General features: G+C 44.2%; 1 protein-coding gene, 1 long non-coding RNA gene and 1 pseudogene across 5 annotated transcripts in view; all 3 read left to right on the top strand.

Moving 5' to 3' along the window:
* LOC129854820 (inner centromere protein A-like) overlaps window positions 1–4064 on the top strand; it is a 45687-nt pseudogene extending 41623 nt beyond the window's left edge.
* Window positions 4065–4806: 742 nt separating this feature from the next.
* On the top strand, window positions 4807–6406 carry LOC129856207 (uncharacterized). Its single transcript, XR_008759623.1, has 2 exons — window positions 4807–5675; window positions 5896–6406. It is a non-coding gene; the product is annotated as an uncharacterized LOC129856207 (long non-coding RNA).
* A 4736-nt stretch (window positions 6407–11142) lies between these two features.
* rab3il1 (RAB3A interacting protein (rabin3)-like 1) overlaps window positions 11143–18799 on the top strand; it is a 34941-nt gene continuing 27284 nt past the window's right edge. For 2 of the 4 annotated variants that reach the window (XM_055924318.1, XM_055924314.1), the window contains exons 1-3: window positions 11143–11961; window positions 12178–12818; window positions 12926–13376. In XM_055924318.1, the coding sequence (XP_055780293.1) occupies window positions 13144–13376 (233 nt within the window). In that variant the 5' untranslated portion in view covers window positions 11143–11961; window positions 12178–12818; window positions 12926–13143. Of the gene's footprint in view, window positions 12819–12925; window positions 13377–18799 lie in introns of all 4 variants that reach the window. The other 2 variants (XM_055924317.1, XM_055924315.1) reach the window with 2 other exon arrangements.

The following is an 18799-nucleotide window of genomic DNA, read 5'->3' as shown; positions in this document are numbered from 1 at the left end:
TCGGTCTGGTCTGCATAGAGCCCTGTTTGTTTAGTCGGTCTGCATAGAGCCCTGTTTGTTCAGTCGGTCTGCATAGAGCCCTGTTTGTTCAGTCGGTCTGGTCTGCATAGAGCCCTGTTTGTTCAGTCGGTCTGCATATAGCCCTGTTTATTCAGTCGGTCTGCATAGAGCCCTGTTTGTTCAGTCGGTCTGGTCTGCATAGAGCCCTGTTTATTCAGTCGGTCTGCATAGAGCCCTGTTTATTCAGTCGGTCTGCATAGAGCCCTGTTTGTTTAGTCGGTCTGCATAGAGCCCTGTTTGTTTAGTCGGTCTGCATAGAGCCCTGTTTATTCAGTCGGTCTGCATAGAGCCCTGTTTGTTTAGTCGGTCTGCATAGAGCCCTGTTTATTCAGTCGGTCTGCATAGAGCCCTGTTTGTTCAGTCGGTCTGGTCTGCATAGAGCCCTGTTTGTTCAGTCGGTCTGCATAGAGCCCTGTTTGTTTAGTCGGTCTGCATATAGCCCTGTTTGTTTAGTCGGTCTGCATATAGCCCTGTTTGTTTAGTCGGTCTGCATAGAGCCCTGTTTGTTTAGTCGGTCTGCATAGAGCCCTGTTTGTTTAGTCGGTCTGCATAGAGCCCTGTTTATTCAGTCGGTCTGCATAGAGCCCTGTTTATTCAGTCGGTCTGCATAGAGCCCTGTTTGTTCAGTCGGTCTGGTCTGCATAGAGCCCTGTTTGTTCAGTCGGTCTGCATAGAGCCCTGTTTGTTCAGTCGGTCTGCATAGAGCCCTGTTTGTTCAGTCGGTCTGCATAGAGCCCTGTTTATTCAGTCGGTCTGCATAGAGCCCTGTTTATTCAGTCGGTCTGCATAGAGCCCTGTTTATTCAGTCGGTCTGCATAGAGCCCTGTTTATTTAGTCGGTCTGCATAGAGCCCTGTTTGTTTAGTCGGTCTGCATAGAGCCCTGTTTATTCAGTCGGTCTGCATAGAGCCCTGTTAGTTTAGTCGGTCTGCATAGAGCCCTGTTTGTTTAGTCGGTCTGCATAGAGCCCTGTTTGTTTAGTCGGTCTGCATAGAGCCCTGTTTATTCAGTCGGTCTGCATAGAGCCCTGTTTATTCAGTCGGTCTGCATAGAGCCCTGTTTGTTTAGTCGGTCTGCATAGAGCCCTGTTTATTTAGTCGGTCTGCATAGAGCCCAGTTTATTTAATAGAACATGTATCCATAATATACCTTCATGTTCTCCCATGGCCCACGATGAAGACGCCCGTAGGGAAGGGAGGAGTAATCAACGTCACTGTAGATATCGAGTGGTCTCCCCAGTCGTATGAGATCACTCCTAAGGGGGGCAACAAGCCCATTATTCTCAACACCAACCCTGAGGACTATGGGATGGACCAGAACAGTGAGGACTCTACTGATGATGAGTCGGCACCAAGGAAACGCATCCCCAAATGGGCCAAGGGTACATTGAGAAGAAACTCTATATTTTTTATTTTACTGTCATCCAAAGACGGTTAAAACTGCAATATAACCGAATCAGTATAAATTATAACATAATCGGTATTACATGTAACATTATCGGTGAGGCTTCTTAGTGAAAAGACATTAAAAAAACTATAAAAATAGTCTCTTGATTCTGAAATGAGCCATTTCCACATCAAGCCAGGGGTCATATTGGGAAGAACCAATAGTGGCCGTCTTGGGTAGATTTCAATTCTTGTTTTCTATAAGCAGGAATTGGCCCCGCTGTGTATTATGGCACATTGCTAAGTCTACTTTTAAACCTGATGTTGGGTAACTTGCCATGAGTTTATAACATCGGCTGCGGGTCCATAGGTATCCACCCGTTCCAACCTCCTTGGATCCAGCTGGAATGAGCCGTTCTGTTCTGTGCATGTGTTTCTTTACTGCAAGTACCCCCCCCCCCCCCCCCCCCCCCCGCCCCAAAAAAAACATGGTCGCCCCCCCTTCACATTTCTCATTGATAATTGTTAGTTTTACCAGTAAAATGTCAATGCTGCATCTGCATGCCAGCCATTTTGAGCTCAGTTTTTATGGGAATTTAGCTCTTTATGTGTACAGTGTTTCACATTGGGCACAGAGGGTGACTTGGGCACAGAGGGTGACTTGGGCACAGAGGGTGACTTGGGCACAGAGGGTGACTTGGGCACAGAGGGTGACTTGGGCACAGAGGGTGACTTGGGCACAGAGTGGGCACAGAGTGGGCACAGAGTGGGCACAGAGTGGGCACAGAGTGGGCACAGAGTGGGCACAGAGTGGGCACAGAGTGGGCACAGAGTGGGCACAGAGTGGGCACAGAGTGGGCACAGAGTGGGCACAGAGTGGGCACAGAGTGGGCACAGAGTGGGCACAGAGTGGGCACAGAGTGGGCACAGAGTGGGCACAGAGTGGGCACAGAGTGGGCACAGAGTGGGCACAGAGTGGGCACAGAGTGGGCACAGAGTGGGCACAGAGTGGGCACAGAGTGGGCACAGAGTGGGCACAGAGTGGGCACAGAGTGGGCACAGAGTGGGCACAGAGTGGGCACAGAGTGGGCACAGAGTGGGCACAGAGTGGGCACAGAGTGGGCACAGAGTGGGCACAGAGTGGGCACAGAGGGTGACTTGTAGAGCAGATGGTGTTAAACAACTGTAGCATACTTGTGTGTGGTTTAAATCAAAGGACATGTTTTGCCTAGTGGCTCACGCTGTTGGGTTTGGTCACATTTCTCTCAAACGGGCACTTCACACAATCAATCAATCAAATGTATTTATAAAGCCCTTCTTACATCAGCTGATGTCACAAAGTGCTGTACAGAAACCCAGCCTAAAACCCCAAACAGCAAGCAGTGCAGGTGTAGAAGCACGCAATCATCCTAAACTCATATAGGAAATGAAGTGGTGTTTTTAATCTTTCTTACAGTGACGTTAAACTATGCTATTAGATTGGGTTCTGTTATGTACAATACTATCATTATGTGATCTTGTAGACATTTGATTCAGCTTTGATCTAACTTTATTAAACAAGCACCATTCGTTAGAGTAACATGTTCTCTGGGAGTAGAGCAGAGACCTTTTTAGCCCTTGGGGAAGAAGGGTCCAGAAAAGTCGGAGCCAACTCCTTATAACATATTTATTAACGCGAACCTGTACTCCCCTCTAGGCGACAAGCTGAAACAGACCATGAAGAAGCAATATTTCAACCCAACGGACGTGGACTGTCACTATGGAGAGATTGAACCCCCAATGTTGGACCGCATCTTCTACAAGAACAAACCTCGCTACCTCAAACGTACCAGTTCTGGTATCTGGCACTCTCCTCCTAAAATGGAGGCTCTGCCCATTTAAACACTGGCTACTGGGACAAAATGGGTTTTATATTGTGTTTTTGTTACGTTTGTTCTTTTGCACGTATTATATTATAGAATTGTCTGGCTGACGGACACCTGAAGTGACTTCAGATAAGTGCAAGGAATGTAGCAAAGAATTTTTTAAATATTTTTTTTAAATAAATTTTGATTTACATTTCAAAAATTCTCTTGAATAAAATGAGTAGAACATGTCTACGGTTCTAAAGATGGTCATTTTACGTTCACACGAAGGGATATCCAGTGGAACTGTGACAAACTTGAGAAGGGGCCGGCCTTCCAAACTGTACAACCAACAGCAAAAGGGACTGGGAGGTAAAAATATATATATATATATTGTTACTCACCTGAACAGAAATAGATGGATTTCCATCCTATATGGATTCTGGAGCAGTGTATATCTTCAATAACAGTCTGGTTTGGAGATCGCAGTCTAATACAGACTAAATATATTACCAAATGATTTTCTCTGTTGATCTGAAATGACATGCTTGATTTGTTGCTCACACTTCCCATGTTCATTTTGTCAACAAACAAAAAGTATTTTGAAAAGTAATTTTGGCCTTTTTTTTTTCTCTTCACATTGCTAATCACGTTTGTCTACTCATGCAATTGCCAGCGTGGCATCATTTTACAAATGCAGTTTTGGGCAATGACATCCTTTTTTTGTAGTAGAAAACAATTTTATTTTAATTTACAATAAAAAATATGAACAATCAGGATGTGTCTAATGGGGTAAATGCAGCCAACCCCAGGCTTCAGCCTATTTATTTATAGCCATGATGCTGCATCAGTTTGGCTACAGGTGCTAATGATATATATATATATATATATATATACACTGCTCAAAAAAATAAAGGGAACACTTAAACAACACAATGTAACTCCAAGTCAATCACACTTCTGTGAAATCAAACTGTCCACTTAGGAAGCAACACTGATTGACAATAAATTTCACATGCTGTTGTGCAAATGGAATAGACAAAAGGTGGAAATTATAGGCAATTAGCAAGACACCCCCCAAAACAGGAGTGATTCTGCAGGTGGTGACCACAGACCACTTCTCAGTTCATATGCTTCCTGGCTGATGTTTTGGTCACTTTTGAATGCTGGCGGTGCTCTCACTCTAGTGGTAGCATGAGACGGAGTCTACAACCCACACAAGTGGCTCAGGTAGTGCAGTTCATCCAGGATGGTACATCAATGCGAACTGTGGCAAAAAGGTTTGCTGTGTCTGTCAGCGTAGTGTCCAGAGCATGCAGGCGCTACCAGGAGACAGGCCAGTACATCAGGAGACGTGGAGGAGGCCGTAGGAGGGCAACAACCCAGCAGCAGGACCGCTACCTCCGCCTTTGTGCAAGGAGGTGCACTGCCAGCGCCCTGCAAAATGACCTCCAGCAGGCCACACATGTGCATGTGTCTGCTCAAACGGTCAGAAACAGACTCTATGAGGGCCCGACGTCCACAGGTGTTTGGTCGGGGTGGACGTATACCCTGAATGTCTATAAGCAAGCCAACGGTTGCGAGTTTGAATCTCATCAGGGTACAACTTTAACATTTGAGCCAATTAGCAACTTTTCAACCAATTACTACTGCTGAGCTACTTTGCAACTATTTAGCATGTTAGCTTTAAATAAAGGTTAAATGTTCTCCGCTTGTGCCCAATAAAAGAGGCTACTGTTTGCTCAATTAACTTAAGAAATTCAATAACTAAAAGACAGAATGGAGTCTATTGTAAACTCTTTACAGCAATAGTCATTTTGCGATATGCCTGTCGGGTGTCTCTGCTTTTCACTGACAGGCACAACCATAACAATTTGGTATTTGCAGCGTGCGCTGCCCTTCTCGACTGTAGGCTATGCCATTTAAAACAATCCCGCACTGTACGATCTCGGCCACTCATCTCTCTGGCTTGAAGTGTTCTCCTCAAACCACAATGCTAAAGTTGGAGCTTATTGGCTTGCAGTCAGTACGCACATGTTTTATGCAGCTGACATGTAGTAATGTTAAATAATGGGATATTAGCCTGGGCGCCAGGGGTGAAAGTAATGACCCGTGTACACTAACTAGCACGCTGTGTAACACCTCTTCCCGTTCATGTTCAATGGAAGGAAAGCGGTGAAAAGTGGAGAGGGCTGGGGACAGTTGGGCGGCACGGACATGGAGTGGGAGGCAGTGAAACCTTTCAACATTTCCCAACTTTATGCAAATCATTGGTGATGACCAATCATATCGAGTGGTTCCCATGATGCATTTGACGCTATGCGACCCATCGCAGGAGACTTTCTTAAGCAAAGATGGCTGACAAAAATACTAGGATGGAAGCAAATGTAGGTAATTAATTGTCATAACGAATCATGTAAAAAAAGTACAGTTGAGAGGAATATGTTAATGTAGAGACAAACGATTATGCATATTTTGTCATTAAGTTCATTTACGAAACATTGCTATTTAGCAAACTAGCTGACGAGCTAACATTAGCCAGCCTGCTAGCTAGCTTTATGGGGCGTTGTGACATATGAAATTGTAATTTATGTTTTAATGTGTTAGGGATTCCTGAGAGAACCAGCAAACAAGGCTGTCATCATGTGAAACAGTGGATGTAAAGAATCTAGCTAGCTAAAACATTTATTTCAAATTGGATGTAAAATTTTGTAGGCTTGCCTTGCTGATATTTCCAATGCAATGCAGCTGATGTATTGTAGCTAGCTAACTATTTTCTTGCTTATTGTGTAGCGGAGGATAAAAAATACCTGTATGCCTATGGATGTGTAGCTAGCTATGTAGCCAATCTGTGTATGGACCCTAAAACGTTTGGTATAAATATTATTTCAGAACCTATGAACCTCAGCTATCAGAGCCAGTTGTATCAACTTCAAAACATTCTGAATGACATTAATGAAGCGTATGGATCGAGTAGAATATAACTTTGTGCCAAGGATGCAAGTCCTATATACATGTAGTTATTACCAAGCATGATATCCCCACAGTGCAGCCTATACATTGGATATATTCACTGATCATGTACTGTACCTTGGCAAATAAAGGTGCTGTTCAGGTATGAATGTCTGAGACATTTATTTTTCAGTCATATTCAATACCAGGAGTATCAAACTCTATTCCTTGAATGATGATGTCTGCCTGTATGTATTATACACTTCAACAGTGTTTACCAATCTTGATCCTGGGATATCAATGGTTACACATTGTAACTATGCAATAGACTAGAAACATGATTTAACTAGTTAAATGCTGATTTTGTATTTCATATATATATATATAAATATACAGAAACAGATTTTTTTTTAGATCTAAATTAAAAATATTCTAAATCCGGTTAATCTCCCTTCATCTGCATTGATCTGAAGACACAGGATAGGTGTAGTATTTAATCACATGAGACTTAATTTCAACCAGTGAAACGCTTTATTGAAAGAAGTTCATTATCCAAGTGTTATAAATGCATAATATATGAAGAGGTCACCTGTGTATATGAAGTTACCTGTATATATGAAGTTACCTGTGTGTGTGTGTGTGTGTATATATATATATATATTTTACCTTTATTTTACTAGGCAAGTCAGTTAAGAACAAATTCTTATTTTCAATGACAGTCTACTGGGGAACAGTGGGTTAACTGCCTTGTTCAGGGGCAGAATGACAGATTTTTACCTTGTCAGCTCGGGGATTCGATCTTGCAACCTTTCGGTTACTAGTCCAACGCTCTAACCACTAGGCTACCTGCCACCTCTACACTCTAACCACTAGGCTACCTGCCACCTCTACACTCTAACCACTAGGCTACCGGCCACCTCTACACTCTAACCACTAGGCTACCGGCCACCTCTACACTCTAACCACTAGGCTACCTGCCACCTCTACACTCTAACCACTAGGCTACCTGCCACCTCTACACTCTAACCACTAGGCTACCTGCCACCTCTACACTCTAACCACTAGGCTACCTGCCACCTCTACACTCTAACCACTAGGCTACCTGCCACCTCTACACTCTAACCACTAGGCTACCTACCTGCTGAAGGAGCAGGGTAGTGAAGATGATCAGTTCTCTCCACAGCAGCTTGTAGATGCTTCGCTTCCATCGGAGGAGCAGATGAGAGAAGGACCCTATCCCGCGTCAGCAACCCTCCGCGAGTACGTTACCGTCATCGCTACCAGTCACTGGCTAGCTGGTTGGTTAACTGGCTGGTTGGTTGGTTGACCGGCTGGTTGGTTGGTTGACCAGCTGGTTGGTTGGTTGGTTGGTTGACTAGCTGACTGGTTGGTTGGTTGACTAGCTGGTTGGTTGGTTGACTGGCTGGTTGACTAGCTGGCTGGCTGGTTGGTTGACTAGCTGACTGGTTGGTTGGTTGACTGGCTGGTTGACTAGCTGGCTGGCTGGTTGGTTGGTTGGTTGACTAGCTGGCTGGCTGACTGGTTGGTTGGTTGACTGGCTGGCTGGTTGACTGGCTGGCTGGTTGGTTGACTAGCTGGCTGGCTGGTTGGTTGGTTGGTTGACCAGCTGACTGGTTGGTTGGTTGACTAGCTGGCTGGTTGGTTGGTTGACTGGCTGGTTGGTTGGTTGACCAGCTGGCTGGCTGGTTGACTGGCTGGCTGACTGGTTGGTTGACTAGCTGGCTGGCTGGTTGGTTGACTGGCTGGCTGGCTGGTTGACTGGCTTCAGCACAGACTGAGAAAGCTGTCCTCTGTGTATCTGATAAGGAAATGTGTTTTAATAAATGATTAGAATATTACACTCCTGAAACCATAAGTCTGAAACCATGTGATTGTATGAAATTGATTTGAATCATTAGACTATTATAATGCATTTATATAAGTGTTAGAATCATTTGATTATTATATGGTCCAGTGTGGCTCAGTTGGTAGAGCATGGCGCTTGCAACGCCAGGGTTGTGGGTTCATTCCCCACGGGGGGACCAGGATGAATATGTATGAACTTTCCAATTTGTAAGTTGCTCTGGATAAGAGCGTCTGCTAAATGACTTAAATGTAAATGTAAAAATTATAGTACTGTGTGATGGTCAGAGTGAGGGGAATATAATAATACTATAGTATAGTTCTTAGTCAGAATCAATGTTTCGGAGACAATGTGTCTAGTATTTTGATAACAGACTGTCTGTCTGAGCCAGATTCGGGGCGACCTTGGCCGGGACACTGAGAACTTCCCAGTCCCAGGTCTCTCCCTATCTTTGGGGAGGGCAGGGAGACGCTATTCTCACGGACTCCCCTACACTCTATTGGCGGGCGGATTTGATGGTTTGTGTGGAAGTATGTGTGTCATTATAAATTGATGGTCTTTGTAGTGTGCACGGCAGAACGTTCCGTGAATAAACGTTTGACTTTTGTAGACTGGGCCTCTGTCTGTTTTATTTCTATCAGTATCATACAAATCCTGATAGCGCAGACTGAGTAAACAAATTGAATTGGTTAATGAACAGGAGAAATTAATTCTCTTATCAGTATCAAAATGTTCCTACACCTACTGTCACTGTCTGTTTCACCAGTCTACTCTCCAAAACACTGACATCATGAGGTCACACATCTACTCAAACACGAACTAACAGGAGAGGTGATTCTTACAGGTATTACCTCATGGATCCACTATCTGAAGACACGGTGCTATTTAAGGGTAAAGTTCAGCAGAGCGAGGAAGTAGGATGTGGTAGTTAACAGAGTCATTTCATAGACACTCAGCATCACATACGGAGCTATCCACAATAAATCAGACGCGTCTGGACTAAAGCTTTCCAACTCAATCGAGATCATAATATTCACATCCATTTATCTACATCTTCATAGATTGATTGTATATCATATCTACAATATACTCACTGTGCATCACACACACATTACAGAGAGATGAATAACTCAGTCAAATATGTATTCACTTCCCTTTAGTTATACCCTATTGAATACAAGTTATACAATGATTGATCAGATTGATTGTATGTGATATATTCACTGCGTTAAGGGAAGGTGTGTTGCCAGTCTTGGTAGAGAATGTTGGAGAGACAGATGTGGGAGAGGAACGGAGAGGGACTCGTAGACCTCCGAAAGGAGAACGAGGGACTCGTAGACCTCCGAAAGGAGAACGAGGGACTCGTAGACCTCCGAAGGAGAGGAAAGGAGAGTACTCGTAGACCTCCGAAAGGAGAATGAGGGACTCGTAGACCTCCGAAGGGAGAATGAGGGACTCGTAGACCTCCGAAGGGAGAATGAGGGACTCGTAGACCTCCGAAAGGAGAATGAGGGACTCGTAGACCTCCGAAAGGAGAATGAGGGACTCGTAGACCTCCGAAAGAAGAATGAGGGACTCGTAGACCTCCGAAGGAGAGGAAAGGAGAGTACTCGTAGACCTCCGAAGGAGAGGAAAGGAGAGTACTCGTAGACCTCCGAAAGGAGAATGAGGGACTCGTAGACCTCCGAAGGGAGAATGAGGGACTCGTAGACCTCCGAAGGGAGAATGAGGGACTCGTAGACCTCCGAAAGGAGAATGAGGGACTCGTAGACCTCCGAAAGAAGAATGAGGGACTCGTAGACCTCCGAAGGAGAGGAAAGGAGAGTACTCGTAGACCTCCGAAGGAGAGGAAAGGAGAGTACTCGTAGACCTCTGGTCACTTGATGTGTTCAGCTGTTTCTGCAACAAAGCTTCATTGTAAGGCCTGGTCACGAGCTAATCTCAAATCTGTGTACAACACAACACACATTAAAACAGTAAATGTTTAAAGTAACACCCACATTTCTATTTTTTAAAAACGATTCAGTGGTTGACCAGGCTGCAACATATCACAACCAAGCAAAAACACGTAACCCAATTATCTTGTAAGATCACATATTAAATTAATATCTCCCCACTTTCCCCTCTTCATTTCTCATGTAAGAGAGTTGGCATGGTGACGAGTAACTCTAACCTTACTTGGGACCTGGAGAGTTGCTTTGGGCTTTGGCATAGCGGGCTAACGGACTCTACTACTGATATGGGTTTGAGCCTTGGCCATCATACACACACAAACACTTATTTTGTTCTTGCATTTGCCATTCATGTTCAACAATCTAATCTATTCTGAAAGGTAAAGGGTCTATTCTATCCTTGGGACCAGAGGATCTGTCAGAATGGTGGGCTGAGTTCTTCAACAAGTATAGCTACATTTTATTTATTTAACTAAGGCAAGTCAGTTAAGAACAATTTCTTATTTACAATGATGGCCTACCCCAGCCAAACCCAGACGACACTGGGCGAATTGTGCGCTGCCCTATGGGACTCCCAATCACGGCCAATCACAGCCTGGATTCGAACCGGGGTGTTTGTAGTGACACCTCTAGCACTGAGATGCAGTGCCTTAGACCACTGCGCCACTCGGGAGTCCCATGCTAACCACCAAAACTAATGAATTTATACATTTTATATACAGCAGTATGTGGACACCTCTTCAAATTAGTGGATTTGGCTATTTCAGCCACACCCGCTGCTGACAGGTGTATAAAATCGAGCACACAGTGATGCAATCTCCATAGACAAACATTGGCAGTAGAATGGCCTTAATGAAGAGCACAGTGACTTTCAACGCGGCACCGTCACAGGATGCCGCCTTTCCAACAAGTCAGTTCGTCAAATGTCTGCCCTGCTAGAGTTTCCCCGGTCAACTGTAAGTGCTGTTATTGTGAAGTGGAAACGTTTAGGAGCAACAACGGCTCAGCCGCAAAGTGGCAGGCCACACAAGCTCACAGAACAGGACCGCCGAGTGTTGAAGCGGGTAGCGTGTACAAATCGTTTGTCTCGGTTGCAACACTCAGTACCTAGTTCCAAACTGTCTCTGGGCCCCTTAGTTCCAGTAAAGGGAAATCTTAATATTACAGCATACAATGACATTCTAGACAATTCTGTGCTTCCAACTTTGTGGCAACAGTTTGAGGAAGGCTCTTTCCTCTTTCAGCATGACAATGCCCCTATGCACAAAGTGGGATCCATACAGAAATGGTTTGTCGAGATCGATGTGGAAGAACTTGACTGGCCTGCACAGAGCCCTGACCTCAACCCCATCGAACGCCTTTGGGATCAACTGGAATGGCGACTGCGAGCCAGGCCTAATCGCACAACATCATTGCCCGATTCCACTAATGCTCTTGTGGCTGAATGGAAGCAAGTCCCCACAGCAATGTTCCAACATCTAGTGGAAAGCCTTCCCAGAAGAGTGGAGATTGTTATAGCAGCAAAGGGGGGGAACAACTCCATATTAATGCCCATGATTTTGGAATGAGATGTTGACGAGCAGGTGTCCACATACTTATGGTCATGTAGTGTAATTGTGATTCAAACCTGTCCATCGCCACCTGGTGGTAGCGATGTGCATTGCAGGTCAGCAGGAGGCTTGAGGTGTTAGTAATATCAACCGGTTCACTGTGTGTGGATGAAGAGAACAATGACACGAACTAAACAGGAGGTGAACTTCGGACTGTGCTGTTTTTTCTGTCCTCTGCAACTTTCGGGTCGAATGACATAACATGTAACTAAGATTAAGAACATTTTCAGTATTTTGTACAGTATTTTGTACAGTATTTTGCCATTCATTGATTACCAAGTTTGGACAATACATGGTGAGTTGCTATACCTTCTGCATTCCATTGTCAAATGTTTGCAGAGCAGTCCATACTCCGTATAGCCAGTCAATCTATAAACTTGTCTGAATAAATAACCCATCCTAAACGAATAGGCTTACATGACATAAAAGCACAATTTGATAAGTATGCCCATTGTTTAGCGTGAATATTTATATTTATATGAAAGAAAATAACACATTAAGTTTAATTTAGCCAGGAGAGGGGCGAGTTGAAGTCACCGGCAGGAGTGGAGTTTCATTTGACCAGGAGAGGGGTGAGTTGTAGTCACCGGCAGGAGTGGAGTTTCATTTGGCCAGGAGAGGGGCGAGTTGTAGTCCCCGGCAGGAGTGGAGTTTCATTTGGCCAGGAGAGGGGTGAGTTGTAGTCCCCGGCAGGAGTGGAGTTTCATTTGACCAGGAGAGGGGCGAGTTGTAGTCCCCGGCAGGAGTGGAGTTTCATTTGACCAGGAGAGGGGCGAGTTGAAGTCCCCGGCAGGAGTGGAGTTTCATTTGGCCAGGAGAGGGGCGAGTTGTAGTCCCCGGCAGGAGTGGAGTTTCATTTGGCCAGGAGAGGGGTGAGTTGTAGTCCCCGGCAGGAGTGGAGTTTCATTTGACCAGGAGAGGGGCGAGTTGTAGTCCCCGGCAGGAGTGGAGTTTCATTTGACCAGGAGAGGGGCGAGTTGAAGTCCCCGGCAGGAGTGGAGTTTCATTTGACCAGGAGAGGGGTGAGTTGTAGTCCCCGGCAGGAGTGGAGTTTCATTTGGCCAGGAGAGGGGCGATTTGAAGTCACCGGCAGGAGTGGAGTGGACTGGTCGGTTGATTAAAATTAGGCCTAGGACCTCATTGATTCGGTAGGTTGAAAGTCCACTGAAGTATTTTCTATTCAATTCTATTCTATTATATTCTAATCTATTCTAATTTATTCTATTAATGTTACATGTCTTTTTATGTTTCCCAGGTAGGCATCAGGTAAACAAATGTGGAACCAAGGAAAGTGTATTTCAGATTAGTCAAGTGAGGGGTCCTCCTACAACACCAGACACAAGAGGTAAAGTAAAAGAAGATAGAAGAAGGTGGCAGAACTCTTCCCATAATCATGATTTCACAGAAGCCACAACCTTCACAGTAACTGAAGTGACATTAAACTGCAGTTGGATTTAGTGACTCTACCTGGAAAACCATGGATGCGTTTGAGGGTCTCCACAGTGTCCAGCTGTCCTCCTCTCCACCCCTTGCCTCTGCCACCAACCCAGGGTATGAGGTTCTAGTATCCGCCAGATCTGGTATCCAGGTTTACTCCAACACCACGTTCTATGGTAAACCCAGTGTTCTAGAGCAGGCTCAGAAGAGAGGGAGAGCCAAATATCACTCCCACCGAGAGGAGACTAAAGAAGAGAGGTGTGAGGTTGGAAGGTAAGACAGACATCTTTCTGGGTTTGATTTGTTATTGTCCTTCACAGCTGTAGGTTGGTTCCAAGCCTGTAGCTTTTAGGATTGTCTTCATATAACCATGACGAATCTTCATTTTGTACCACAATAATGTCATATGCCAGATATACTGTGAACGCCAATATTCTGTTTGACAATAATGTGTTCTAACAACACCCTAGGGAAATGTTTGGCCATGTTTATTTTTAAACTGGAAACGGGTTGGGATGGGAGGATGCGTGTCATCATGTGACTTACGGCAGATTGACAACACATTTCGTCCTTTTTTACTATCGGAATGAGCAGGAATGAAAATAGACTTATCTTACAACGCATCGCAAACAAAAGTCGTATACAGCGACTCAAAACTTGAGTAACAAAATAACATTCGACTAACTTTATCTAGTTGGATATCTCGATGAAACATTGTAGCCCATTAGCGTTTCGTCAGCATTATTTAATAGTAACATTGTTTTGAAACGATTGCATCCTTCTAAGTGGAATAATATCGTCAGCAAGTTAACGGTTACTGTAACAATTTATGGAATTTATGGAAACATAAACTGATGCCATCGAGGTCCGGCGACGGTACGAGGTGAATCTTCTAGCCGGGTGGTGAGAGGGTAAGGGCGGAGAGCTGGAATGGGAAATCCGGTGAATGTGTGCTGTTCCGATTGACATAATGGGCATTAGGACAAGTTCAGCCCTCGCATGTTGTGGCGATTCTTAAACGACGGTGTGATGTTTATGATATTATTGTTTTCAATTATATTTTCAGCATAATCATTGATAATGATGCGTGTGTGTGTACTTCTAGACAAACGTGATCAGGACAAATATGCAGACGTTGCATTCATGTTATGAATCACATTATAATCACACATACGATAAGGATCTACAACGGCTGTCAGCCAATTCAGGGCTCGAACCACCCAGTTTGTAATAGAGATATATCGTATGTCCTAATTCCTAGTCACTTTACCCTCCTTATACATATCTACCTCTGGATCCAGTATCCTTGGAAGTATGCTACTGGAACTGACCCTTGCTTACTTAAGTGTGTTCTTCTTATTTGTATATCGTGTGTGTTTTTGTTATACCTTGTTTTTCTTCTTCTAGTATTACATTGTTATTGATTACTGCATTGTAGGGGTTAGAGTTTGCAAGAACGGCATTTCACTGTTACTTGAGATAAACACAGTGTACAAAATATTAAACACCTTCCTAATACTTTAGTCAAATATTATATCTGTTTTGTGCTTCTTGCGGTCCGTTTGCAGTCTACAAAGTATTTGTAATTAGGTTCCGTCACCCTGACAATCGCTATTAAAAAAAATAAAAAAATCGTCCCGGGGCTGAATCTAGTTGTTGATCATGGTTACACAGACTATCTGAATTGCTCTTGACGCATATCGAGACAACACACACGTGCACACACACTTTCACATTCATCATTTGCTGCTGCTGGACCCTCTGCACACATCAACAACTGACACCCACGAAGCATCGTTACCCTGTTCTTTATTTGTTTATCTTATTAATATCTATCCTGACGTCTAGTCACTTTACCCTGCCTTCATGTACATGTCTACAGTGCATTCGAAAAGTATTCAGACCCCTTGACTTTTTCCACATTTTGTTAACGTTACAGCCTTATTCTACACGCAATACCCAATAATGACAAAGCAAAAACCTGGAAATATCACATTTACATAAGTATTCAGACCCTTTACTCAATACATTGTTGAAGCACCTTTGGCAGCGATTACAGCCTTGAGTCTTCTTGGGTATGACGCTACAAGCTTGGCACACCTGTATTTTGGGGAGTTTCTCCCATTCTTCTTTGCAGATCCTCTCAAGCTCTGTCAGGTTGGATTTTGAGCGTCGCTGCACAGCTATTTTCAGGTCTCTCCAGAGATGTTCGATCAGGTTCAAGTCCGTGCTCTGGCTGGGCCAGTCAAGGACATTCAGAGTCTTGTCATGAAGCCACTCCTGTGTTGTCTTGGCTGTGTGCTTAGGGTCGTTGTCCTGTTGTTTCAGTCTGAGGTTCTGAGTGCTCTGGAGAAGGTTTTCATCAAGGATCTCTCTGTACATTGCGCTGTTCCTCTTTCCCTCAATCCTGACTAGTCTCCCAGTCCCTGCCGCTGAAAAACATCCCACAGCATGATGCTGCCACCACCATGCTTCACTGTAGGGATGGTGCCAGGTTTCCTCCAGACGTGACGCTTGACATTCGGGCCAAAGAGTTCAATCTTGGTTTAATCCGACCAGAGAATCTTGTTTCTCATGGACTGAGAGTCCTTTAGGTGCCTTTTTGGCAAACTCCAAGCGGGCTGTCTTGCCTTTTACTGAGGAGTGGCTTCCGTCTTGCCACTCTATCATAAAGGCCTGATTGGTTGAGTGCTTGGTTGAGTGCTGCAGAGATGGTTGTCCTTCTGGAAGGTTCTCCCATCGCCACAGAGGAACTCTGGAATTCCAGAGGTCACTGTGTTCTTGGGGAGCTTCAATGCTGCAGACATTTTTTGGCACCCTTCCCCTGATCTGTGCCTGGACACAATCCTGTCTCGTAGCTCTACGGATAATTCCTTCTACCTCATGGCTTGGTGTTTGTTCTGACATGTACTGTCAACTGTGGGACCTTATATAGACAGGAAGGGGTCTGAAACCTTTACGAATGCACTGTCTCAAATAACTCGGACCTCTGCACATTGATCTGGTACTGGTACTCCATGTATATAGCTCCACATTGATCTGGTACTCCCTGTATATAGCTCCACATTGATCTGGTACTTCCTGTATATAGCTGCACATTGATCTGGTACTTCCTGTATATAGCTCCACATTGATCTGGTACTTCCTGTATATAGCTCCACATTGATCTGGTACTCCCTGTATATAGCTCCACATTGATCTGGTACTGGTACTTCCTGTATATAGCTCCACATTGATCTGGTACTCCCTGTATATAGCTCCACATTGATCTGGTACTGGTACTTCCTGTATATAGCTCCACATTGATCTGGTACTCCCTGTATATAGCTCCACATTGATCTGATACTCCCTGTATATAGCTCCACATTGATCTGGTACTGGTACTTCCTGTATATAGCTCCAAATTGATCTGGTACTTCCTGTATATAGCTCCACATTGATCTGGTACTCCCTGTATATAGCTCCACATTGATCTGGTACTCCCTGTATATAGCTCCACATTGATCTGGTACTTCCTGTATATAGCTCCACATTGATCTGATACTCCCTGTATATAGCTGCACATTGATCTGGTACTCCCTGTATATAGCTCCACATTGATCTGGTACTCCCTGTATATAGCTCCACATTGATCTGGTACTTCCTGTATATAGCTCCATATTGATCTGGTACTTCCTGTATATAGCTCCACATTGATCTGGTACTCCCTGTATATAGCTCCACATTGATCTGGTACTCCCTGTATATAGCTCCACATTGATCTGGTACTGGTACTCCCTGTATATAGCTCCACATTGATCTGGTACTCCCTGTATATAGCTCCACATTGATCTGGTACTGGTACTCCCTGTTTATAGCTCCACATTGATCTGGTACTTCCTGTATATAGCTCCACATTGATCTGGTACTCCCTGTATATAGCTCCACATTGATCTGGTACTTCCTGTATATAGCTCCACATTGATCTGGTACTGGTACTCCCTGTATATAGCTCCACATTGATCTGGTACTGGTACTCCCTGTATATAGCTCCACATTGATCTGGTACTTCCTGTATATAGCTCCATATTGATCTGGTACTCCCTGTATATAGCTCCACATTGATCTGGTACTGGTACTTCCTGTATATAGCTCCACATTGATCTGGTACTTCCTGTATATATCTCCACATTGATCTGGTACTTCCTGTATATATCTCCACATTGATCTGGTACTCCCTGTATATAGCTCCACATTGATCTGGTACTCCCTGTATATAGCTCCACATTAATCTGGTACTCCCTGTATATAGCTCCACATTGATCTGATACTTCCTGTATATAGCTCCACATTGATCTGGTACTGGTACTCCCTGTATATAGCCACATTGATCTAGTACTGGTACTTCCTGTATATATCTCCATATTGATCTGGTACTTCCTGTATATATCTCCACATTGATCTGGTACTTCCTGTATATATCTCCATATTGATCTGGTACTCCCTGTATATAGCTCCACATTGATCTGGTACTGGTACTCCCTGTATATAGCTCCACATTGATCTGGTACTGGTACTTCCTGTATATAGCTCCACATTGATCTGGTACTTCCTGTATATAGCTCCACATTGATCTAGTACTGGTACTTCCTGTATATATCTCCATATTGATCTGGTACTTCCTGTATATATCTCCACATTGATCTGGTACTTCCTGTATATAGCTCCACATTGATCTGGTACTCCCTGTATATAGCTCCACATTGATCTGATACTCCCTGTATATAGCTCCACATTGATCTGGTACTGGTACTTCCTGTATATAGCTCCACATTGATCTGGTACTTCCTGTATATAGCTCCACATTGATCAGGTACTCCCTGTATATAGCTCCACATTGATCAGGTACTCCCTGTATATAGCTCCACATTGATCTGGTACTCCCTGTATATAGCTCCACATTGATCTGGTACTTCCTGTATATATCTCCACATTGATCTGGTACTCCCTGTATATAGCTCCACATTGATCTGGTACTGGTACTTCCTGTATATAGCTCCACATTGATCTGGTACTGGTACTTCCTGTATATAGCTCCACATTGATCTGGTACTCCCTGTATATAGCTCCACATTGATCTGGTACTGGTACTTCCTGTATAAAACTCCACAATGATCTGGTACTCCCTGTATATAGCTGCACATTGATCTGGTACTCCCTGTATATAGCTCCACATTGATCTGGTACTGGTACTCCCTGTATATAGCTCCACATTGATCTGGTACTCCCTGTATATAGCTCCACAATGATCTGGTACTCCCTGTATATAGCTCCACATTGATCTGGTACTCCCTGTATATAGCTCCACAATGATCTGGTACTCCCTGTATATAGCTCCACATTGATCTGGTACTGGTACTTCCTGTATATAGCTCCACATTGATCTGGTACTCCCTGTATATAGCTCCACATTGATCTGGTACTGGTACTCCCTGTATATAGCTCCACATTGATCTGGTACTTCCTGTATATAGCTGCACATTGATCTGGTACTCCCTGTATATAGCTCCACAATGATCTGGTACTCCCTGTATATAGCTCCACATTGATCTGGTACTCCCTGTATATAGCTCCACATTGATCTGGTACTTCCTGTATATAGCTCCACATTGATCTGGTACTCCCTGTATATAGCTCCACAATGATCTGGTACTCCC

Source organism: Salvelinus fontinalis, chromosome 5 (assembly GCF_029448725.1).
Source record: "Salvelinus fontinalis isolate EN_2023a chromosome 5, ASM2944872v1, whole genome shotgun sequence".
In the NCBI taxonomy this organism is placed as follows: Eukaryota; Metazoa; Chordata; class Actinopteri; order Salmoniformes; family Salmonidae; genus Salvelinus; species Salvelinus fontinalis.
This window is presented reverse-complemented; position numbering and strand designations above follow the sequence as displayed.